This window comes from Fusarium mangiferae (genome assembly GCF_900044065.1).
Source record: "Fusarium mangiferae strain MRC7560 genome assembly, contig: FMAN_scaffold013, whole genome shotgun sequence".
Classification (NCBI taxonomy): domain Eukaryota; kingdom Fungi; phylum Ascomycota; class Sordariomycetes; order Hypocreales; family Nectriaceae; genus Fusarium; species Fusarium mangiferae.
In genome coordinates, this window is record NW_024573933.1 from 834,133 (window position 1) to 858,231 (window position 24,099).

Genomic DNA, 24,099 nt, shown 5'->3' on the forward strand with positions numbered 1-24,099 from the left:
TTTCTGGACAAGGTTAAGAGAGAGGGAGAGAGGGAGTTGATGAGGGAAAAGAGATGGACGGAGTCTCCGAGCAAGCAAGCAAGTAAGTATCTGGTAAAATGATGTTACTCGAGCTGCAGTGAGCTTTCCAAGAAAGCGCAACAGAAAGCGCAAAGAAGGAGTCAAGGCAGAGAGTGCCAAATAAATCGTGAAGGCTCACAATTGACTCTTGTTATTTTACGGGGGGAGAAGGAATGAGTTTTCAGGTTCCGTAGCTGAACACAAAGAAAGTTTACTGTGGTCTACGGATACAAACTTTACAGTACTGTAGCCGTATCCAACTCAAAATCGATGGAGCACTGCACTCTCACAAATCGACTCTGGATATGTACATAAGACGATAAACAAGCTAGGCCATCAACATCGACAGAATCAGCCCCTAGTCTAGCTCCTTTGCCTGGTCCACCTTAGCCAAGCTTGCAGCTCGTGATCAACCAACCTTCCCCATGACAGCTTAGTGTGTCTTATCGCACCTTGCGCGTGTTCAACCTCGTCCAATGATTCGACGTCATTATGCATCCCCAGGGTCTTGGTTGGTAGCAGACAGGCGGCTCTTTGCACGACAGTTGACCTTGATCAACAGAGGGGTACCGAAGGTAATCGATGAGATGTCCGAAGTTCTAAGAATTCCGAAGATGGTCATGGGCCAAGAGGAGAGACTCATCCGCTTTAGCCGGGTGCTGATCCATCTTCTTCCCTAAACCATATCTTGATACCTTAACAGCCGATGTCATGTCAGCTTCGATGAGCCTTGCATCAACTCCTAAGCGGTCTAGTGTGTCTCAGTGGGGGTAACGCGGCAGAGAGCGTTGAGGGTGGTGGAGTTCCACTGTCATGGCAGCCATGAGTCTGTACACTTGACGACGTCGTGAACCGTATGAGAACTTGATACAATGAAACGACCCTTGAAAAGACTCGACATTTCACACGGAGAATCTGTATGCAAAGAAACCACGCTCGGCTACCACAGGCCATAATCTTAGTCCCGTACACCATAAAGAACACGCAATCTGTAACTTTCGGCTGGTTCCATCAAAATGGTTCCAACCAACCCTTCTGTAAAGCCTACCCTACACCTACGATCTCCCGGACGACGGCACAACATAACGCCGGCCTTCGAGGGCAGCTCCCACCTGCTTGGCCCGTGCGCCCATTCGCTCTGGAGGATTACGAGACAAGCTGTAGCCTTGTCATCGAGCTTCAACCTCATCGCAAACCATCGCCAACACACCCAATCCCCGACACCCATCACTATATCCACCTCCACCCCGAACCCGTGAATCTGGCAATTCGTGCCAACTTATACATATCTACACCCCCGAACAGTATTTATCAGCCCGTTTCCCTGACGTCAAGGGAGCTTCGCCAAACATGGCGCTCGACGAGTACTACCACAACAAGATCGAGGCTATGAAGCTTGAGATTCTCAAGGGACAAGCCGCGCTTCGTCGTCTTGAAGCTCAGAGAAATGACTACAACTCCCGCGTGCGATTGTTGAGGGAAGAGCTGGGTCTGCTGCAACAGCCTGGTTCCTATGTTGGAGAAGTCGTCAAGGTCATGAGCACCAAGAAGATTTTGGTCAAAGTCCACCCGGAAGGCAAATATGGTATGCTCACCTAGGTCATATAGCTTTGAATGCTCAATGCTAACGCTTTTCTAGTGGTCGACGTTTCGGATAGTGTTGATATCGGCAAGCTCACACCAGGAAAGCGAGTCACACTCCTGTCCGACAGCTACAAACTCGAGAAGATGCTCCCCTCCTCCGTCGATCCTCTCGTCTCTCTCATGATGGTGGAGAAGGTTCCCGACAGCACGTACGACATGATTGGTGGTTTAGACCAGCAGATCAAGGAGATCAAGGAGGTTATCGAACTTGGTCTCAAGCACCCCGAGCTTTTTGAGTCTCTTGGAATTGCACAACCCAAGGGTGTCCTGCTATACGGCCCTCCCGGTACTGGAAAGACACTACTGGCACGAGCTGTTGCTCACCACACTGCCTGTAAATTCATCCGAGTGTCAGGTTCCGAACTGGTCCAGAAGTACATTGGTGAGGGTAGCCGAATGGTGCGAGAACTCTTCGTCATGGCTCGAGAGCATGCCCCATCTATTATCTTTATGGACGAAATCGACAGTATTGGTTCCTCACGAGTGGAGGGTTCTTCAGGAGGAGATTCCGAAGTCCAGCGAACTATGCTTGAGTTGCTTAACCAGCTCGATGGTTTCGAACCCACGAAGAACATCAAGGTCATCATGGCCACCAATCGTCTCGATATTCTCGACCCTGCCCTCCTGCGCCCAGGACGTATCGACCGAAAGATCGAATTCCCCCCGCCCAGCGTCGAGGCTCGAGCGGATATTCTCCGCATTCACAGCCGCAAGATGAACCTCACCCGTGGTATCAACCTCACCAAGATCGCGGAAAAGATGAACGGGTGCTCTGGTGCTGAGCTGAAGGGTGTGTGTACGGAAGCAGGCATGTACGCTCTCCGAGAGCGAAGAGTGCACGTCACACAAGAAGATTTCGAGCTTGCCACGGCAAAGATTCTCAACAAGCACGACGATAAGGAGGTGTCTCTTGGCAAGCTTTGGAAGTGAGAAAACTGCAACAAGGGGCGTTCTTTTATTTATCCATATTCTTGTCGTCTCTGCTGCTGGTTAACCTGCTGGGTTCGCAACAGAGCCTGGTCGTTTATAGATGGGTTGGGTCATGACAGCGGGAGCGGAGTTGTAAGGATAGAAGATTGTACCATAATGGAAACAACGATCTCAAGCCGACACAAGTATGATCTTCGTAATTTGTGAAGTTTGTGCATATATCATGAGTCAATACGCGTGAATGATAGCCACACAATAATCTAGTTGGTCTATAGGCGGGTTTGATCTGGCAGGGTTCATACGTGATTTTTGAGAAGCCGATGTTTGGAACAGAAATAGCATTAATGAAGTCTGTCTGATCTCGATCTTACTAACCCGTGTCCTGGGACTTGGCTCCTCTGCGTTCCAACTGGAGAGATGTTGCATACCTTGTCAGCTTCCAGATGCTCCTCGACATGCACAGGAACTTGGAAGCCTTGCATATCGCTCTTTGAATGAGGGCTTATGATGAGTTTAGGGTTTCATATGCCGAATTTATGATGATATAGCATAAGCTTTAGGTGAAGAACCTAAATCTTGAATGAATGTCATAAATTTAGTTACATCATGTTAGATATCTTCGATAATAGCCGAAGCCATCTTACGCAGCAGTTTCGGATTTTCTTAAATCTCATCATGATCTCAAACTCATGTTGCTCAGATCACCTTGGTTCAACCGTCAGCACCGTAAGTCATCTGCTTTGTCGCCGGCATGATGAAGTTGGCGCGATGCTGGGGGAGGAGGTATTCTATTCAAGTCAGTAGATAAAGGAATACTGACGTGACCTACCAGGTAAGGGCATTTGAAGACGCATGAGAGGGAGGGGTGTGAAGAGAAGTTGGGACATTAGTTGGAGGGATGCTTAAGATAATGGCTATAGATAACATGGTTCAGGGAGAATATTCATTGAGAAGTTATTTGCCTACCTAGATAGGTACCTGTTCATGCGAGGCTATGATTCATTGTGCAGTTTCACTCCAGACCAGTGTTGACATAACCGCCCTTTCGCCCCTTGAATCACTGGCTCTCTATCTCTCTCCCGCGCCAGTTCTAAACCCAACACATTGAAAGTATTCTTCATCCCTCATCATCGCTACACCATTCTTCCATCTCTTGTTCTGCCACTGAACATCCCATTTTACCTGCAACATCGTCCGTGACGTTTCACGATGTCCAGCCCACCCAAAGAAGAGGCTGGGCTGAACACGTCTCCCAAGAACAATAGCCTTGAGAACATTTCACCCAAAATTGAATCAATCTTCGAGACCGATCAGAAGGCAGAAGCCCCAAAGCTACTGAAACAGGAGCAGAAAGTTCCCAACCGAGTGACACTTCCAAACCAAGGACGACTGAAGCGTCATAGAAGCACGCAGGTCTCGGAGGCATCTCCACAATCCAAGAGGGCAAAAGGACTTGGAACACCCTTGACTGATGCCGCTCTCCAAGATCCCGATAAAGAGCTGGCATTAATCATCGAAGAGGAATTCCGACTTGTCAAGGCACTCCGACTCGAGGCTGAACGAGAACATCTTGTCAAGCTTGCCAGAGCTCAAGCCTTGCGCGAATCAAAACAAGAAGATATAAAAAAGCACACGGAACATCCCCAGGAAACAAAGATACAGGAGCCGACTGTGGAAATCAAGGAAAACGTCCCAGAGGGGAATCTGACAGATGATGCGGTGCCCCCAGAAACCGACGATATCCTCGACCTCACATCTACAATCGCCGACATTCGAAATGTTTAGTAAGAATCTCAAAATGTCGATAAAAAGGTTGAATCGAAGTACTAACTACTCATTAGGTAACTCCGACCTCGCGGACAGAAGCATCTTGGGAAAGCTGATGGAAAGAGATGAGCGCCAACGACCTCATCGCTTCATTCGACTGTGAAGAAAAAGACGATTACAACGGCAGGATGGATGACAGATATGGCATGTCTTTGGATTCTACGATGGGATGTACAGTGAATGCTTCCTGAATAGCATGTGAACAAGTCAGCACCACTATTCGGTCACTCAAAGGTTGAACCTGGTATGTAAATAGAGCTTACATTCAGTACGAATACACACCTTGAGTGAGTGATTCTTAGTTGAGAAGGTGGTGAAGCTTTGAAGACACTGGCCTTGGAAGAAGTGTTAGATGGAGCTTACAATAACTTCGAAACGTTTGATAGAAGCCTGGTAGGTACCCCCTCTGGTCTAAAATAACGTCGTATCAAGACGAGCAACGGCAGACATCGTCTGGAGAGGAGAAGTTCAGCTGCCTGGAGGCTGACACCAATCTCTCCAAGTTGTTAACCACCAATTAACCTGAATGCAAGAAATGTGCACATAGACTCTTATGATGAGTTTATGCAACCCAAGTCTTAAGCTTAGGGTTATGAAGAGCTGGATGATGATCAATTTAGTAGACTTATATATGGTCTAAGACGCCATGTTGCCCCAGTTGGTGGATGAGAGTCAACCCTTCCTCGCCCTTGCATCAGCAAAACGGTGGTTTCTGAAACCGCATACGGCGAATACGGTAAATAACACACAAAATCATGCGAATGGTCTCGAATAGCATCAGCTGTTCGATTGACTTTTCTTTTTCGCAGTCGCATGCCCTTGCGTCGGAACGATAGCTCCGCTGACATCTGAGACATGGATCGCGTGTAAGTCTTAGTTTAGCCAAGGCACGATTTTCAGGGAAAAGCGAGGTTGGAAGTCAGCAAATGATGAGACCTGGCGGAAAGAGTCATGCTGGAGGAAGGTAGTTGCCATGGTGCGAGGGGCAGCTTTAGAGATATGTTTCAGTTTTGCACTTTGGAGTTGTTGGAGGAAGTGTTCGAGTTTGTGGCTTGAGCTTATTACTCTGTGGTTGGTTTGACGACTCATGAGGGGAGCAGTTCTTGTCAACAAGCTTTCAGCTCGTCTCGGTACCGGATGTGACCTGTCGAGCACGAGGATATGAATTATGCTTGAACCATAGCTCAAGAACTAGGGCTTATAATGCCAAGAACAAGAACGTGAGCCTTCAGCTTTCAGCTGGGACTGATGGGATCATTCAGATGACAGAGCCTATAGAAATGCAAAACATTGCATGATATTCAGTTGAGGCGTTTTACAGCTGATTTATTGACCTGAAAGTTCAAGCTTTGGGTCTCTGGTCTTCATCCTCACTGAAGTCATGTAAAGATATTCACAACTAGTTAGCCTGCATATAATAACATGATTTCAGGGAGACTAACCACTATTTTCTCTTTTTGCTGCGCTACTAATTCCCCCTACATATCAGTGGCTAGCCATAGCGTTTTTAATCCTTTAAAGCGTCCAAACTAACGATCAAGACGTGTCGTTCGTCCCACTTGAGCTCTATCAAACGCCGCTCGGGCGCCCCGACAACTGCCAGAGTTTCAAGAGCTCGAGTCGCGTGTCACGCTAAACAGATTCATGCTCGAGTCTAGAACAACGATCGAAGCTTGGTATTTCCAGCAAAAAACAGGTATTTCCAGCACACGTGTAGAAGTGCTTTGGTCAGCTGATAGCTCAACCGGTGAGGCCCGATGCTTTTATTTTGTGATCAAGATGAGAATGGCTGTTTGGGCATTTGCTATTAGTTGATTCTCCGGCGGTGACAAGGATCGGGGATTGAGGGATTGGGTTGAATCGTGATCTTAATGTAGGTGTTTTTGGTGATGTGCTTGTGACGGACTGTCGAGTAGGTGGTTACGAGTCAGTTGGTCATCGGTGATGTAGTGACTCTGACGGGCCGAATTAGCTCTGGACCAGACAGGAACAAAGTGTGCGATATAGACTAGCTTTTTCGAAAACATACAAGCTCAAGTGTATAATCGAAGCATAATATCGGGATAGTTCCTATATTGGATAGCTCTGGGATAGCTTTGGCACGAATGACGCTGGACAAACGGCTCTCGGACTGAGCACTCGAAACGGTACAAATCATTTACAACATTCCACCATGACGTCTCTCACAGACATAGGAAAAGCATCAACCGTAAAAAAAAAAAAATACCATTGGAGTCATTCTGTCCTCCCTGATTTTGAGAGAACAAAACTAAGGTCAGGGTACCACCCATCTCGAGGTTATACAACCAGTCGGAATGGAGAACCCTCAACTCCGACATCCCACCCGAGTGGCTATCAAAAAGGCCATGTAATCAATTAAAAATGCATTTAATTCTTCCTGCCTTATTTAGAAACCGAACTGCCTCGTGTCAACACCGTCTTGCATGATCGGCATGCCTGGACGCATCTACGGCAGGGATACTATGTCTTGACAGAACCACAACTGATTATCGACAATGACAATTCCCATAAGAACGAGGCTCATCAAAAGTCGACGATGTCATACCCAGTGTCTAGAACATATTGGCTTATGCGTTGTTGCTCAGCTGAAGCACAGCCTGAGCATCGAGAACGGTCCATCATACGTCACTGAGGTAGCATAGGCCTCTATCGTACAAGGCGCACAAAGCGTTCGGGACTCAGTCAGACTTGAGTGGATCTTTGGATATCCATTTCCCGTGGGAACGATTCTGCGAACATGGCAAACTGTCAAAGTGGGATGAATCTGGTTCTGTCAGGCATCTCCTGGCTAAAACACCAGTTTGTTGTCAGTCTCGTCTCGTGCCCCTCCCGCCCAAGATGCTAAAGGTCAGAAATTCAAGGGTCCGCCTTGGTTCGATGAGGCTAGTACTGTAAGGCGGCGTCTCGCTGGCACACAGCCTTGGCTGAAGTTGAAAGTCAACGCCATGTTTCTGCGAACAACTAGCGGTAAGCGATTAAAGTTTTCGATTCCTACTCAAACAGTTCCACTCTGAGAGCATTTTGTCCTCAAAGACATGAGTGAGATTGTTCTCCCCTTGGCCCTTTCGAGATTGAGGCCATGCTGTTGAGTCTTTGTTTAGAAATAATCGCAAGCGCCGCTGATGAATTGCTCTACTCGCGTGCAACCCTAGTTGGAGAGTTGATTTGATAATCTATCCGTTATGGAGGGGATGATCTCAGGGTCCAGGCCCTTCGATGTGGATTGAATTGAAGCAAAGACGTACATACGTGACGGTGAGAAAAGATGTCTGATGTCTGAGGCTTCCATCTGCAAGGGTGTGCTCTTAGCGTCCGTTAGATACCCTAATCAGAAACCGTAAGGAAACGGCAGCTACTGGTCGCTGCTGTATTCTCGCAGGGCTTGGCTTGGTTGATAATCGAGGCTTGTTAAGCTTCGGCCGGTGGAATACGGAATACCGAAAAGCTGGATAGCTTCGTCTGCGACTCGGACAAGGGCGTCGGAGTGACATGCATCAGGCAATCCTCGCATAAACCTGAGTCCCCTGCTTATAATTGAGCATTGCGTTTCTGATGTCTGTGTCAAGCTTTGCCTTAACGTAGTCTAAGCAGCGGTCCCTGAAATCAGCTCGCAACTAGGGAGAGAGCATGAGCCAGACAGCCTTGAAACAAAATCATAGACACAAGATCAAATCGCTTAGCGGAGGAGCAGCCGTTTTTTGACATTAGCCGAAGCCGGGATATGGCATGGTTCCGATTCAGCTTTTGCCTTTGGGCAGATGGCTTTTCAGCTGAAACTCCGTTACTGAGCGGGCTATCAAGACGTTACAACAGTAATTGTCAAAACGGTGAGCGTAAGTGGGATGGTTACTCAACGTCTCATCAACTACGTCATGCCGCAGCATTTAATTTCGTAAAGACCTGGTCGAGACTCAGCATCAGACTTTACGACCGTTGACGCGAGATCTGAACACGCAATTCTCCAAAAGCTGAAGGCACAGAACAAACCATGATTCGCAGTAGATTCGTTCTAGACTCTAGCGACCTTTTCAGGCGGAGGTTGGCAAACGTCGAAATGGGCAGAGAGCGAAAGGGCGGAGATAAATCAGTGGGAGAAAAGAAGCAAAAAACCGATGCGGGCCAGTGACGTTGACGATGGCGCCACGCGGATTTCTGGTTGGTTCAAGCCCAGGCAAACAGATGCACACACGCCCCCATGCGCACCGTTCCATTATTTCTTTCCAGGTGGGGACCCTTGACGCTGCAATGACGATGTAGTCAGGGGGAAGACTCGAGAGACGGTGACAGATTCGAGAGGGGGAGCATGAGCATCAGCGGGGGATGAAAGTGTGAAGATGATCTGGATCATCGTGGGACAGGGGAAAGAGATGATGGCATCTGCATGCTCGAATGAACTCTATTATAGTGCTCAATTGTAAGAATACGAGAGGGAAAGATACCGTCGTTGGTTGAAGCTTGCGTAATAAGCTTCAATAATACATATTCTATCAGGCCAGTCAGGCTAGTACCTGCAGTTGCTACGACATTGTCAACAGAAAGAGTTTGATACCTTGAATGGATTGAATTATATTACACCTGTCAGAGTTTATCACCTGAAGCTATACTGAACCTCAATGTCCTGAACTATTGGCCAGGTTGTACCAACGGACTCTCCCCCCTCAACCTCCACCGCCAGAAACCACCGAGATCAACCAAACATTTCAACAAGTAGAGGCAAGCGTGCAATTGCGAAATCAATGATCTTCAAGGGTCCTTCTGTCCACCTGCACGAACAGCACCAGAAACAAAAAACCGCACACACACACACACACAAACAAATCCGGACCGGCGTCTTCTCTCTCTTCCTCCCCCCCTTCTCCAGAAAGCAAGCGTCCATTCGCTTGGATGATCTTTACCACACGCGACCACCCCTAACCCCCAACGACCGTTCTCACCGGGAGCTGTTTCTGCAGTATTATCAGAACCGCTTGTATCTGTTCAACTGGTTGGTTCCTCTCTCTTTTGCACCACCCACACAGTTCTAGTCGAAACATGCCACTATGAGATCGTCGGTTCAGCAAGAGAATAAATGACACAGGAGAAAAGAGAGACCCCTTTGGAAGTTGTCAGTGTTTATGCACTTTGACGTGCAGGTGTACGGTAGCCATGATCGACGTCGGTGACTGACTGTAACCCGACTAAAAAGCTTAGGCTACTGTAACGATATGCTCCTCTTCGTGCCTCTTTTTTTTCTGGCTTTCTTTCAGCCCTTTGGGGTTTCAGGATAACCAGGTCCCTTCTTGCATTCAGCCCTGGCAAAGAATCTGGTGATAACTTCTATCTTATCGTAGAATCGAACGATTCGGCTGCGAGTTTCCCAGGTTTTGATTGATGCAGGATTGCTTTGCTTTCTTTTTTCTGTACCGTCCGTTTTCCCCTCTCCCCATAGAGGACTCACTCCACTTGCAACGCTGACGCACGAGGACATGCGATACGGTAGGTTGCAGGGGACGTTACGGTAGGATCAGGGTACGTACAGGAGAGTTGGGAACCGTATTCATTTTGACAGCTGCAGATTTGGATTACAAACCTGTGTCCTCGGACATTATAAAACGCCACGGATGCGAACCGCGAGCGGCTATTTCTAATATAGGAGAGTCAAGACAGAATAGTCTATGAGGTTCTAAAGTCTAATAAGTATTATCTAAGAAGGCAAACATAGAATAAAATATTTCTTTCCGTTCTATCACCCCTTTGGGCTGTTGATTGCCCTCTCTCTGATCCTCCTTTCTCCACCGCACGTCATCGTCCGCGAGACGCCACCGTCGCCATCCCACTGACCCCGACGGTAACGGCGTTTTTTCACTGTACCACTGGCCGTGTGAGAGTGAGAGAGTGTGTGTACCCATAAACTTGTTGCCACCGTTCATCACCATTTCGAGCACTGCAGGCTGCATTTGTTCTTATGAACGCCCTGTACGTGTGTTACAGCAATACAACACGCCTTTTCTGCTGTGCTCCCTGAACTCATCTCAACTCTCCTCAGCTCAGCAACATCTCTTTTCCTTCTTCTACACCGACTTGGAGACTGGGCAGCACTAAGTAAAGTCTGGGGCACCTTCAGTAACGTACGTCAGGACCATTCGAATCTGAAATTCGGCTACCGTCTAATTTACTGTCGCAGCCTCTGACCTCCCCCTGGGTTTTAGGCCATCACCCCCTGACCCCTACCGGTGTTGACACCCCCAGCCAGCCCAGGGCCCCCTCACCCCCCTTCTTGGCTTGTTTCCAAGTCTTCCAGGGATCGGATTCATAGACCCCACCAACTGCCCGCTTCTCTTCTTGACCTAGCCTAGCCTAAAGGAAGAGAGGGTAGCCTTCGTTCATCCATTCATTCATCTTTATCTTTGGTGCATTTGCATTTCTTTAATCAACCTTGCCTTGCCTCGCCTTACTCACTCCCACACTACACTACACTCGCACTACACTTCTCGGTCCTAGGTCCCCTCGCCCCCCGAGACCCTTATTTAGCTGAAGCTAGACTTCCATTAGCTACTACTATTCTCGATATAACCGACTCCAGGTCCCCTTCTTCCCAATCCATCCATCACTTACTCACTTAATCTAATTCTCGACCTCTTCATCATGGCCTTATGAGCCTCGCTCAGCCTCTCTTTACCCCTGCGTCTCCAGAGATGACGTCGACTACTCCGATCAACGCCTTCGCTATGCATGATTCCAGGACTGGCGACCGGACGCCATTACACTATACAATGAAGACTCCCGCACGACACTCTCCTGGCGGACAGTCTCATTCTAATAATATTTCCCATTCACGATCTAATTCGTATAACATCAACCACTCCCATTCTCACTCTCAGACACTCCGACCTACCAAGTCAACAAAAACATCGACTCCTCTCGCCTCTCCCCGGATGCCCTACTCAGTCGGTCAGAATCACCCTCCACCCAAGCTTTCGCCCCGCGTGGTCTCCGACAACAGATCACCAAGTCCTAACTATTTTGGCCTCATCGTCGAATCAGCCAATGAGCGTGGAGACTCCTCCTCAGGACTCCCTAACGAGAATTGGAGCCCTTCATCATCAGTGAAATCCTTCCAGGCTGCGATTCCCAAGCAGGTCCCTCTTGATGCCAATCCCGAGTTCGAGGCCTTCAAGAGACAAGCTGACTTCAACCGAGGCAAGTCGTTTGCTCTCTCCACCAGTCACTATGCTCAGCCATCAGTGACATCAAATGGAGTTGCACCTGTGCGCCCTCGACCTCCCAGATGGCACACCCACGGAAGTGACACTGGCGGTCCATCGCCCTTTGGCCGTGGCTTGAGCTCTGCCAATGTTCGACCAGCTAGCCGGATGGATGTGGACCAGGATAGCCTAGGAGATTCGGCCTATGTGTCATCAGACTCGAAGCGTAATTCCGAATCATCTCTCTACGGCCATGTTCCAGCTCTTAACATGCCCCGATTCGACTCTCCACTACCAATGGACCCTTCACAGCAAAGAGCGAGTCTAACTCGATCTGAAGATCGCGACCCTCGGCTATCTGTAATGGAACATCGCCCGGATCCTCCTGATTCTCGAGATATTCGACGCTCGGCAACATTACCAGCAACACTGGAACCAGGACAGCCTCACATGATCACAGGTCAACAGCTAAGGGACATTCTTCAGAGTGTGAAGCCAGAAAGACTGCTTATTCTTGACCTTCGATCATCACAGAATTACGCCCAGTCCAGAATTCAAGGTGCTCTCAACCTTTGCATACCCACTACACTTCTTAAGCGAGCCACCTTCAACATTCAGAAACTCAAGCAGACTTTCCAGACTAGCTCTGACTCTGACAAGTTCTCTACCTGGAAGGACACTGACTACATCATTGTTTATGATGCCCACGCCTCCGACAAGCGCGATGCTATTACTGCTCAGAACATGATCAAGAAGTTCACGAGTGAGGGGTATGCCGGCGGCACCTGTATTCTCAAGGGTGGCTTCAACTCTTTTCAGGAGAACTTCCCTGACTTGGTCGATCACCAATCTGCAACTGGATCTCCTGGAAAACCCGGTCCTGGTCATGGAGGTATTGCACCTGTCATCGGCGGAGTCATGCTTCCCACTACTAGCAGCGACGTGAACCCGTTCTTTTCCAACATTCGCCAGAACATGGACTTGGCTGATGGTGTTGGCCAATTGGATGTATCGCGACCTTCAGCCCTTGACTCACCCTCTCTTCCCCGTTGGCTACGAGAGGCCGCCGCGAAGCCTGACCACGGAAAGAAGGTTTCGGACAAGTTCCTGCATATCGAGGTTGACGAGCAATCTCGAATGAAGGCGGCCTATGCGGCTTTCAACCCTCAAAACAAGGATAAGCGAAGCCAGGTTCAACTCTGTGGCGTTGAAAAGGGTGTCAAGAATCGATACAAAGATATCTTGCCTTTCGAGCATGCTCGAGTGAAGTTGCAAGAGAAGCCTGAAGGTTCATGTGATTACATCAACGCAAGCCACCTCAAAGCTTCCCGAAGCAACAAGCAGTACATCGCCACTCAAGGACCACTCCCCGCCACTTTCGAGGTATGTCGCAAGCCACTTACACTATGCGAGAATTTGACTAACGTCTATTCAAGGACTTTTGGTCTGTCATTTGGCAGCAAGATGTGCGTGTAGTCGTCATGTTGACTGCAGAGTCTGAAGGCGGGCAGCTCAAGTGTCATCCTTACTGGAAGGGCAGAGACTTTGGAGCCATTAGACTGAAGCTTCTGTCTGAGAAGAAGGTATCTCTAGACATCGACAAGCATAGGTCCGATTCCCATCACACGCCATCGGCTTCGGCCAGCGAACAAGGACGTAAGCGCGCAAACACCACGACAACATTCGAGTCTTCGACACCTACACCGAGACCAACTCAAGGCCCCGCAGAGACCCCCTACGTAATTGTTCGCAAGTTTGCACTCTCTCATACCGCTCATCCTTTTGCGCCTATTCGAGAGATTACTCACTTGCATTTCCCATCATGGCCTGACTTTGGTACACCTGCACAGCCATCGCACCTGTTGGCGCTGGTCGAGCTGGCCAATGTCATGCAGCGATCTGCTCTGCCTGTTGAGACTTCCTCGGTGGTGGGATCCAAGATTACGTCACTTGAGTCACTCCCTATTACATGGTACGATGAGCCCGAGGCCGACTCTCGGGCACGACCAATGCTGGTACACTGTTCCGCTGGATGTGGTCGTACTGGAACATTCTGCACTGTCGACAGTGTTATTGATATGTTGAAGCGTCAGCGACAGGCCAAGATGGATTCGGTACGATCTCGTGATCATGACGGAGATGTCAATATGGGCGAGAACGGGGACATGTCACCCCGCTCTACCAAGCACTTTAACTTTTTCACCCCTGGTCAGCGATCCAACATGGAGAGAAAGGTGGCTCGAGGCGGTGCAAACATCAACATCGACTGGCTATACGACGATAGCGTGGATCTCATCCAGAAGACGGTGGAGGATTTCCGAGAACAACGACTCAGTATGGTGCAGAGCCTGCGACAATATGTTCTCTGCTATGAGACGGTCCTCGAATGGGTAACGAGGATGAATGAGCGAGCGTCAAACGCTCCAAATGGACGACTACGAAGTGGCAGCCTCCGCCACTAAAATCAGGACGCATGACGAATAAGTAACGGTTATTATGGAGCACATCTGCATAGGGCACATGGAATAATGCAACACACGGAAACTGGATGGATGGTACAGGCGTTTAATGGTTCAGCTGCGTACAATTCTATAAGGAGGCTAGCGCGGCGAGCATGCAATGCTTACGAAAGGGACATTATAAAAAATCAGCGTTAAGGGGGACCTTGACTTGATACTTACTATGAGTATGATTGGTTCTTAGGGGTTTCTGTATAGTAGAACTAAAAGGTACGATGGAAGGGGAACGGAGCAACCTTGGAATCATTGGACTTGCATAGTAGGATCATGAAAGGCTACATTGCGTGTGCGATTAACATTGCGAGAGATTCGTTTATGTGAGATGTATGATAACAGAATAAGTCAAGTAAAGTTGCAGTGTAAAAACTTACACTATTGTCCTGAAGATATGGAGCCACGTCTGAACCTATTACATAGTATCGTGGAGTTATGTGAGCCCATCGATACAACAACAATAGAAAATGCTGGTAGTCCAAATATATCGATTTCCTAATTGGTCATTGTATCCATCACGCGAGACGTCGAGGCGCATCTGGGCCCAATTGCAGCAAATCACCCAGAATGGCACAATGCACAATCGCAATCTTGGCTCCAAAAAGCGTCACGGGAGGGGAAACACGTGTGATGACGTCGTATCGAGTACACATGCATGAATCTGGGGAGGGATGGGCTTTTCGGTAAACCAAAGATAGAAATGTCATGGCTGGGGTATGCGACGAGACGAGACGGGCATGACCGGGCTGGCCAGCCTGGGGGCGCTTCGGTACAGCGGGAAAGGGCCTCGTTTCAGTAATCGTCGACTAACCTAGTGACAGTATGTAGAAGAGGAAACGGATAAGGTTAGGTGATTTGCAGAATTGATGTGATTGATAATCGTGGAGACATGGTTCTGGTGGGTTCTTTGGATGGATTAGAGCTCATCTAATAAGCTGACCTAACCAGACTCGACTCGCTATCGTGGACTCGCTGTAAGCCAGTGAGCGAGTCCACTGGAGTTTAGTGGTCCAACCCCAGGCTCTCCGGGCAGCCCAGGGATCTTGACACATGCCCTGTCCATTGTCCAGTGTCCACGAAGCCGGGGCGTCAAAGTTTCACAATGTTCCAAGGAAAAAAGGATTCTCCCTCAAGTAATAACAAACAACAAAAGAGGAAAAAGAAAAACGTCCATGCTTTTGGTACTCGAAACTGGAACCTTCCCTCCTTCTTGTTAACCCCCCACTTCCCTTCCCCCCCCTCCCACTCTTTACATATCCCTTTAAGGTAGTCGCGGCGCATGCATCCATCTCATCGTTCTTGAAACGGGTGCCTTCCCTATCGTCGTCGCAAGCAGTGGAAAGAGCGGCACTTGGAAGCCACCAACTGCATATGCAACTGCAGCTGCAACGACGGGAAAGTGCGAGTCCAACGATAAGGAATTACACTTCATTGGCTTGACTCCCCCGCCATCACCTGGCACTTGGTGTCTTCTACTGTTTTCCCTCCTCCAACCTCACTCACTCACTTCCATTCTTTTCTCTTTCCATCTTATCTTTATTCACAATAGCCTGACGCTTCTGTAAGCTTTTAATAAACGGCTTGTGCAATACTTATATTTTGTCTTCCGCATTCCCCTCGTTTCTACTCATCTGCGCCTTTATTATACGCTTTCATCGCGACTTGTTGCGCATTCTCTTATTTCAACCCTTCATCCATTCTTTGGTGGGCTCGTTTAGCGGATTTGAGACCTCCCCGTTTTAGCCTTTCGCTGCTGATTCAGAACCACCCACGGATCCCACTGCGCCACCAGAGTTGCCCAGACGAAACACTCCTAGTCTCTCGACTCTGCTTTACGCTTTCAGCGCCCAGCCCGACCTCAAACCGGCCTCCCCCGTTTGGGCGTCGACAAGACGAATATCCCGACCTGGGATTGACTTTACTTTTACCATTGATTTATTCTTTGGTAACATCACAACACAATCATCCAGCAGTGGCCATGTCACATCTGCCATCAGGCGCCGACACGATGCGCCGCCTCTCCCACGACCTTGCGGAGCCGTCGCGCAATATCGAAGAGTCCAACGGTGCGCCGTCGGACCATGAAATGGAAGATACACTCGATCTCTCCATGCCTCCTCCCGATGAGGAAGACGATGTCCTAGATGACGACTCCAGAATTTATACACCACCTCCCCACATTGCCGCTCGCTTTTATCGCCCAACGCAGGCTCGTCGCAGAGATTCGGCTGCCTCGTCGCGCCGCAATTCAATCTCGTCTGCTCACTCGCGATGCTCTTCTATTCAACCATCAAGTCACCGAGGAGGTGAACAGAGCAAGCATGTCGCCCAACATCTTCGCCGCGCCTCTTTTCTTGAGGACCGCAGGGCGCGACTTGCCGATCGAGCGGCGCATGCCGAAAAGGTTCGCCTTCGAGCGGCCCTGGCTAAAGCGACTCATCGAGATACTTCACTGTCGGAGGAGCGAGCCATAGCGGCACAGCAGGCCAGGGAGCGCAATTTGGCAGAGATTGTCGCCAATTGTGCGGATGAAGTCAAGAAGGCAAAGCAGGTTGCCGAATTTATGAAAGAGAAGCGAGAGCAGGACATTTCCCGATTGAAGGCTCAGATCGAGGAGCGAATGGCTGAGGCAGAAAGACGAAGGGAAGAACTACGGACCAAGAATGCGTCTAAGCGGAGTCGCGGGCAGAGTATCATGGCAAGGAAGCCCACAGATCCCATGCCTGATGCCGAGCAAGAGAGACGCAAGCCCACGGAAGATGAGGCCGCAAGGAGCATCCAATGGTGGTGGCGTGGCTGCCTCCGAAAGAGAGCCATCTCCGAGTTCAACAACCTCGGCTTGACCGTGGATGGCATTAGAGATACACACTTCGATACTGTCGTTGAGCTCCTGGCTCAGGAGCGGGTTCTTGTCATCACGGCACAGTTGCTTCGACTGTGTGGTCTTGAGGAGGGTGAAACTGGTTCGGTTGGGGAGATGACAGCCGTTCGCACGTTTCTCAGTGCCTTCTTGATCCTTGGTCATCCCAATCAAGTTCTCAGCAACAAAAACGACAATGGTGATGAAGACGTCGTTGATGTACTCAATTCTCACCGATTGCCTTCTACGGACCTGGCCAATCCTCAGTTGCAAGGCTTGGTGGGCAAGGCGCGTGACTTGCTCATTTCTTTTGAGAACACCCTCTCTCGCTTGACGTCCGCCAACAAATACACCATGCCACCTGCACTCAAGAAGAAACTTCCTGAGGCGTATGCCACTTTCTACAACGCTTTCATTGCTTGGAAATCTCGGGACTCTAATGCATTGATTGAGGTCATGCTTATGCAGTTTGTCGAACTTGACGCGATCTACCATACCGTCAAGGATACAACTGACGATGCTGCTACAGCTCTTTACAAGAAGAGCATCCAAGACAACCAGTTGATGCTCATAGTCCGGATCAAGAAACTAGCAGGTGCAGAAAAGGGCAAAGATATGATATTCAAGGCGGTTGCTCAAGCCCGCAAAGATCGACTTGCCAAGAAGAAGACCGGAGACACAAAGCCCCGTGTGGCTGAGCACGCACCCGGGGAAGCAACTGAGACAGCTAAAAGTCTGGTCTCATCTGAGTCTCAAACACTGACTCCTCCTGCGACACCAGCCAGCAAAGCCCAGGAGAAGGCTCCTGCGCCCAAGACAGGCCTCAATGGTCTATTGCCTAACAACAGGATTGTGGTGCATGAGTTGGCCATCAACAAGGAATATCAACTCTCGCCTGACGAATACCGAGAACAGCAATCGGAGCGTTCGAAATATATATACATGAAGATGCGGACCACTATGACAGATGACAACAGTGGGATTAATTTCCAAGTTTTTGCTCTTATCGCGAGCTACATCAAGGAAAGGCTCCAGCGCCTGCTCAAGCCGGGCAACTCCATGTATAACCTTATCGGTGAAATTCTGGACCCCGAGATGGCAGAGCGACAATTCGCCCTAGGCAACTTCTCATATGAGAAATTCTTCACTGCGATGTCGTCACTCCTGCCCAAACTATGTGCCCCGTTTCGCGATGAAGAGGTTCAGGACTTGATCCAGAACAAACTTGCAGATGGCGACATCATCGATCGAGTTGAGGCCCTCAACGGATTTATTGATGTAATGCTCTGCGACTATATCAACTATCTTTTGCGAACTGCTGCACCTCAGCTTATCCAATCCGCGGCACCATATGAAGCTAAGAGGTTCGCTGAGGATTTTGAGAAAGGCGAGCTTGGCCTCGCTGCAGCCGAGGCGACATGGAAGGCTTCGCGAGCAAAGGTTCTTGCAGAAGTTCAGAAGAGGGACCCAGAGGGAATCAACCATCCGAGGTCGCGACCAAATGCTGGAAAGTTCTATGCGCAGATGCTCGTGGATATCTTTACCAGGATCTCTCCTCCGCCCATTGAGGAGGTTCCAGAGATGCTTCGTCTAGATTACAACCGCATCGGTCAAGTATCTACCACTATCCAGCGGGTTATTACCGCTGGTGCTGTTCTGCTGCAGTGCAAGAACCTCTTGAAGCGGGATGTTCGTTCTTCATGGAAGATGGAAGCAACTCGCATCATGGCTGTTCTCGAGGCTGGCCATCCCCTCCAAGCCACTGTGGACGGCGTGATGGCTGCCCTTGAGTCTGGACGTTCTATGCCGACGGCTACCAAGAGCCACCTCCGCGCTCTTGTCACCAAGGTTCTGACTGCCAGTCAAGACATGGCCCAGAACGGAAACGAGCCTAGAGAACCTGTCTTGCGACTATTGCTCACCCGCCTTCGTAGCAACATTCTTGCTCGCCTCGCTGCAGGATCAGCAAGCGAGAAGGTTAAGGCGGCCAACACGGCTGGCGAGAAGCTAGCCAGTCTCGGACTTTCTGAGTTTGTTGATCGAGTTAGAGAGATTTCGAACTTACTGGAGAAGATTGGAACAGTTGACAGAGCAGCCCATGGGCCTTGGTGGGATGCCGTGGCGACAAAAGTTGAGCAAGAAGAGATGTCGACATAGATGTAATGGATTGGATTGTTTTGATAGGGATTATGCATGATGAGCAATAAGGATGCATGGTATTTGGAGGTTAGCGTTTGATTCTTTCAATCAGGCAGGAATGGGTTTGCTTTTACTGGGAAGCGCTTTTGAACTTGGGTTGCATGGCGTACTGGTATGGAAAGCCAATATAGCGGCTTACTTGGTGGAATTGGATCAAGCTTGCCCCTTCAAAGAAGTGTGGCAGTGTTGATGGGTAGCTCATGGGATCGGCAAATTGCACTTTGGCTGGAATAATGGATAGAATGTTATTTCAACTGAGCGGTAGAAGCGTACACTATATCTGGTTTCAGAATTCAATCATACGAAAGTAACAGCAAGCATAGTGGCAATTGCACTTTTGACCACTATGAATTGGTTAACATCGTGCCTAAGAAAGAAAATAATTACCTCAAAGGATAAGTAGGCATAAAATAATAGAAAATTGTACAAAACTTTAGGATAATCTATCTTACCTGAGGTTTATCCTACGGTCTTTCAGGTTACGGTTGGAAGGATTGTGCTATCGTTAGCCTTTTCCCAGTTCGCTTCATGTCACAATTTCGTACATCCACTGTTTGATATAGACTTGAATGATCTCTGTATGAGTAGCCGACTCGATATGATTATGGTTTCTCTCACTCCTCCTAAGTTAGGTAGGTAGTTACCCTATCTCATGATGTACAGTGTAAAATGAATGTCATGACACAATACACACGGCTCGGCCATCTCGCTTGTCGCCGGCAATACGGCATACCAAACGGCCCTGAGCCTTACGTTGACCCGAAAATTTCGACACAGCATCGACACTCTCTTAATACTGATACGATACTGGGGGCAGCTACGCTACAAAAGTGCCATCAATGGGGGCTCTCAGTTGCTAAAAGAGGATATCATTGGCATCCCATAAGAGTTCACCCATCAACGACCTGCCCAATTGCGACGGCGCATCACACCTGAAAAGGGTGCAGGATCCGGGCCAAAATGTCGTCCTCGAAGGGCCTTTTGCGACATCTGCCTCTGCCTCTACGTCTGTGGAGCAATAGTAGCCCACTATCGGTGATTACACGGCAGACGGCACCGTCTGTATCTGTTTCTGTTTCTCAAGGAATCGCCAACTGTGGTATATTTTCGAGAGGTCTTGCTTCACTTGTAAATGGTCAAGTGAAGCCGTTGAATAGTCGCCGTGATAATGGACGGCCTATGCCAATCGGTATTCGGAGGTACGTTATCCCTTCCATGATAGAGTTCCCGTCTCCTGTGGCTCTGTTGGAGATAGAAAGGGAGGGGCAGCTGGGATCTTAACGGAAACCGGCCCATACCCCACCAGCCGCGGGGTCCTTTCTACACGGCAACGCATCATCACGCTCTTGTTTGCTCTGCCTAGGTACCTACATTACCTTACCTACTAGTCCATTGCCCTTTTGTCAAGCTATATCTTGCCGCTTGTTCCACTCTCACATCATCTGTCTCCTGCAATTTCTTCTCTATTCTCATTATACCCCATTGTTCTTGTGAACAAATCGAGACTCGCTAAGCTAAAGCTCAGAGCTGTAGCTTGCTAACACAACAAATAGTCTTGTTCCCAAGATCTCTGACCGAGCTTGTTCCGCCCACGCCAGACTTGCCCGCAACGAAACAATGACTGACCGCGATGTTCTCCCCGACAATGTCAAGCCCAAGCACTATGATCTCTCCTTGAGGGATCTCGAGTTCACCAACTGGACTTACCAGGGAACCGTTACGTACGTCACGCCTCCTCTACCCCTCATCGTGAAGCTAGCTCTAACAGCTCTATAGTATCGACTCGGAAATCACAAAGCCTACCAAGGAAATCATCGTCAACACTCTCGAACTAAAGCTCTCTCACGCCAAGGTCTCCGTCAACTCCAAGACATTCGAATCTACAAAGTTCGACTATGACTCCAAGGCTCAGCGATCTACCATCACCTTTGACGAGGAGCTCCCCGTCGCTTCCAAGGCTTCCCTGATCATCGAGTTCGAGGGTATCATCAACAATGAGATGGCTGGTTTCTACCGCAGCAAGTACAAGCCTGCCGAGACTCCTTCTGCTTCGGTTCCTAGCGATGGTGAATGGCACTATATGTTCAGCACACAGTTCGAGGCTTGTGATGCCCGCCGAGCTTTCCCTTGCTTCGACGAGCCTAACCTCAAGGCCACTTTTGATTTCGATATTGAGATTCCTTCCGACCAGGTTGCTCTGAGCAACATGCCTGTCAAGGAGACTCGACCTTCAAAGGATGGCTGGAACATTGTGTCATTCGAGACCTCTCCTGTCATGAGCACTTACCTGCTGGCCTGGGCTGTCGGTGACTTTGAGTACATCGAGGCCTTCACCGACCGCAAGTACGACGGCAAGCAGATTCCTGTCCGTGTCTACACCACCCGCGGTCTCAAGGAGCAGGGTCAGTGGGCTCTTGAGCACGCTCCCAAGATCATTGACTTCTTCTCCGAGATCTTCGACATCGACTACCCTCTGCCCAAGTCCGATTTGATTGCTGTTCACGAGTTCACACACGGCGCCATGGAGAACTGGGGTCTCGTCACCTACCGCACTACCCAGGTTCTGTACGATGAGAAGACCTCTGATCCTCGATTCAAGAACGCTGTCGCCTATGTCGTCGCTCACGAGCTTGCTCACCAGTGGTTCGGCAACCTCGTCACCATGGATTGGTGGGATGAGCTCTGGCTCAACGAGGGTTTCGCTACCTGGGTCGGTTGGCATGCTGTTGATCATCTGCACCCCGACTGGCAAGTCTGGGCTCAGTTTGTCAACGAGGGTATGGAGGCTGCTTTCCGTCTGGATGGTATCCGTGCTAGTCACCCTATCCACGTTCCTGTCCGGGATGCTCTTGACGTCAACCAGATTTTCGATTCCATCAGCTACCTCAAGGGTTGCTCTGCCATTCGCATGCTTGCCAACCACCTTGGTGTCGAGACTTTCCTCAAGGGTGTTTCTAACTACCTGAAGGCTCACGCCTATGGAAACGCTAAGACTACTGCACTGTGGAACGCTCTTGGCGAGGCCTCTGGCAAGAACGTCACTGAGCTCATGAACCCTTGGATCTCCAAGATCGGTCACCCCGTCCTTACTGTTGCTGAAGAGCCTGGTCAGATCTCTGTCAAGCAGTCTCGATTCCTGTCTACCGGAGATGTTAAGCCTGAGGATGACACCACCACCTGGTGGGTTCCTCTCGGCCTCGAGGGCAAGAAGGACCATGCCGGTATCGCCTCTCTGTCTCTCACCACCAAGGAGGATACCATCCGCGACGTCGACGAGGACTTTTACAAGCTCAACAGCGGTGCCACTGGTTTCTACCGAGTCAACTACCCCCCTGAGCGCCTCGCCAAGCTTAGCAATCAGCTGGATAAGCTCAGCACCGAGGACAAGATCTCCATCATTGGTTCCACCGCCGACCTTGCTTTTGCCGGCAACGGCACCACCCCTGCTCTGCTGACCTTCCTCGAGGGATTCGGTAAGGAGAACCACACTCTGGTCTGGCGCCAGGTACTTGACTCCATTGGTGGTGTCAAGTCTGTTTTTGGAGAGGATGAGTTCATCAAGAAGGCTCTGGATAAGTTCACCCTGAAGCTCATTGACCAGAAGGTCAAGGAAGTTGGCTGGGAGTTCCCTGAGGGCGAGGACTACCTCACCGGTATCTTGCGAAAGGAGATTATTGGTGTTGCTGTTGCTTGCGGCCACCCTGCGTAAGTTTCTTGTATCCGTAGTTTGACTGGACTAACATGAGTAGTGTGACTGAGGAGGCTTTGAAGCGCTTCAATACTTGGGTTGAGAACCCCGAGGCTGGCTCTATCCCCGCCCCTATCCGTACCGCTATCTGGCGCGCTGCCATCATGAAGGAGCCTGCCCGTACTGTTGAGATTCTCAAGAAGGAGTGGTTCAACACCAAGTCTATCGACGGCAAGCTTCTCTCCCTCAGCGTTCTCGGCACTGTCAAGGACGCTGAGCTCCTCACCAAGGAGGTCATTCCCTTCAACTTCAACGAGTCTCCTCCCTCCAACGCCGTCCCTGCCGGAGACATGCACGTCCTCGGTGGCTCTGTCGCTAGCAACGTCATTGGCCGTCCTTTGCAATGGAAGTTCATGCAGGACAACTGGGATGCCGTCATCACCAAGCTTGGCAACCCTGTCGTTGTCGACCGATACATGAAGCTCAGTCTGGGCAGCTTTACCAACGCGTCTGCTGTTGACGAGATTGAGAAGTTCATGGCCGACAAGGATACCAGCAGCTTCAACCGAACTCTGGAGACTGTCAAGGATAAGATCCGTGGACGTGCTGCGTACCGGGAGCGTGACTCTGAGAAGCTCAAGGAGTGGCTCAGCGCTCATGGATATGCTTGACTGTGTAAACTATGATGTTGGAAACATGTTTGTAACAAAAGTTAAATACCACTGAAATATGACGCTGTTGAGATTTTTCAAAGTTTGGCTCGAAGGCTGTATTGACGTCTGGAACCGTTGACAGTTTTTGCTGGGATCTGAAAATTGGCGCACCTGAAACGACAGAACCTCTCGACTGTGTCAAAAGATCAAAATTAACAACTTCTTCTCACAGTATCCCAACTGATCTCTAATATCACTTGACCATGGCCCTGAGCATCCTGGTGTTTTGGCCCAAATCGCAGTGAAGGTGTAGATCTCCATAATATAATACCAAACTCGGAACCCAATCTCAACGCTTCCACAACAGGTTCTTTGGAACCTTGCTCGGTCTGGTGGTCTAGTGGTATGATTCTCGCTTAGGGAAAACCCTACAGCATAGCTTGCGAGAGGTCCCGGGTTCAATCCCCGGCCAGACCCTTTCTTTTGCATTTTGACCGTTAATTCAACAGGAGAGAGAGAG

The 24,099-nt window shown here is 49.5% G+C and overlaps 6 protein-coding genes and 1 non-coding gene across 7 annotated transcripts; 6 read left to right on the top strand and 1 right to left on the bottom strand.

The window, feature by feature from the left end:
- Window positions 1-1,410: 1,410 nt before the first annotated feature.
- On the top strand, window positions 1,411-2,634 carry FMAN_00287 (putative 26S protease subunit RPT6; the record flags this gene model as incomplete). The annotated part of the gene is made up of 2 exons (XM_041822118.1): window positions 1,411-1,645; window positions 1,700-2,634. The coding sequence occupies 2 exons, from the start codon at window positions 1,411-1,413 to the stop codon at window positions 2,632-2,634; spliced, it is 1,170 nt and encodes a 389-aa protein (XP_041687831.1).
- A 1,209-nt stretch (window positions 2,635-3,843) lies between these two features.
- Window positions 3,844-4,419, top strand: FMAN_00288 (uncharacterized protein; the record flags this gene model as incomplete). The annotated part of the gene is made up of 1 exon (XM_041822119.1): window positions 3,844-4,419. One exon carries the CDS (start codon window positions 3,844-3,846, stop codon window positions 4,417-4,419), a length of 576 nt encoding a protein of 191 aa, XP_041687832.1.
- Window positions 4,420-6,329: 1,910 nt separating this feature from the next.
- On the bottom strand, window positions 6,330-6,619 carry FMAN_00289 (uncharacterized protein; the record flags this gene model as incomplete). Its single annotated transcript, XM_041822120.1, has 2 exons — window positions 6,330-6,416; window positions 6,491-6,619. 2 exons carry the CDS (start codon window positions 6,617-6,619, stop codon window positions 6,330-6,332), a joined length of 216 nt encoding a protein of 71 aa, XP_041687833.1.
- A 4,495-nt stretch (window positions 6,620-11,114) lies between these two features.
- FMAN_00290 (putative protein-tyrosine-phosphatase) lies at window positions 11,115-14,128 on the top strand (the record flags this gene model as incomplete). The annotated part of the gene is made up of 2 exons (XM_041822121.1): window positions 11,115-13,049; window positions 13,103-14,128. 2 exons carry the CDS (start codon window positions 11,115-11,117, stop codon window positions 14,126-14,128), a joined length of 2,961 nt encoding a protein of 986 aa, XP_041687834.1.
- A 2,029-nt stretch (window positions 14,129-16,157) lies between these two features.
- Window positions 16,158-19,196, top strand: FMAN_00291 (uncharacterized protein; the record flags this gene model as incomplete). Its single annotated transcript, XM_041822123.1, has 1 exon — window positions 16,158-19,196. The coding sequence occupies one exon, from the start codon at window positions 16,158-16,160 to the stop codon at window positions 19,194-19,196; it is 3,039 nt and encodes a 1,012-aa protein (XP_041687835.1).
- A 1,002-nt stretch (window positions 19,197-20,198) lies between these two features.
- FMAN_00292 (uncharacterized protein) lies at window positions 20,199-23,597 on the top strand (the record flags this gene model as incomplete). Its single annotated transcript, XM_041822124.1, has 4 exons — window positions 20,199-20,437; window positions 20,792-20,959; window positions 21,015-22,943; window positions 22,988-23,597. The coding sequence occupies 4 exons, from the start codon at window positions 20,199-20,201 to the stop codon at window positions 23,595-23,597; spliced, it is 2,946 nt and encodes a 981-aa protein (XP_041687836.1).
- Window positions 23,598-23,965: 368 nt separating this feature from the next.
- Window positions 23,966-24,056, top strand: tRNA. The gene is given in 2 exon segments: window positions 23,966-24,001; window positions 24,021-24,056. It is a non-coding gene; the product is annotated as a tRNA-Pro (tRNA).
- The last annotated feature ends 43 nt before the right edge of the window (window positions 24,057-24,099 follow it).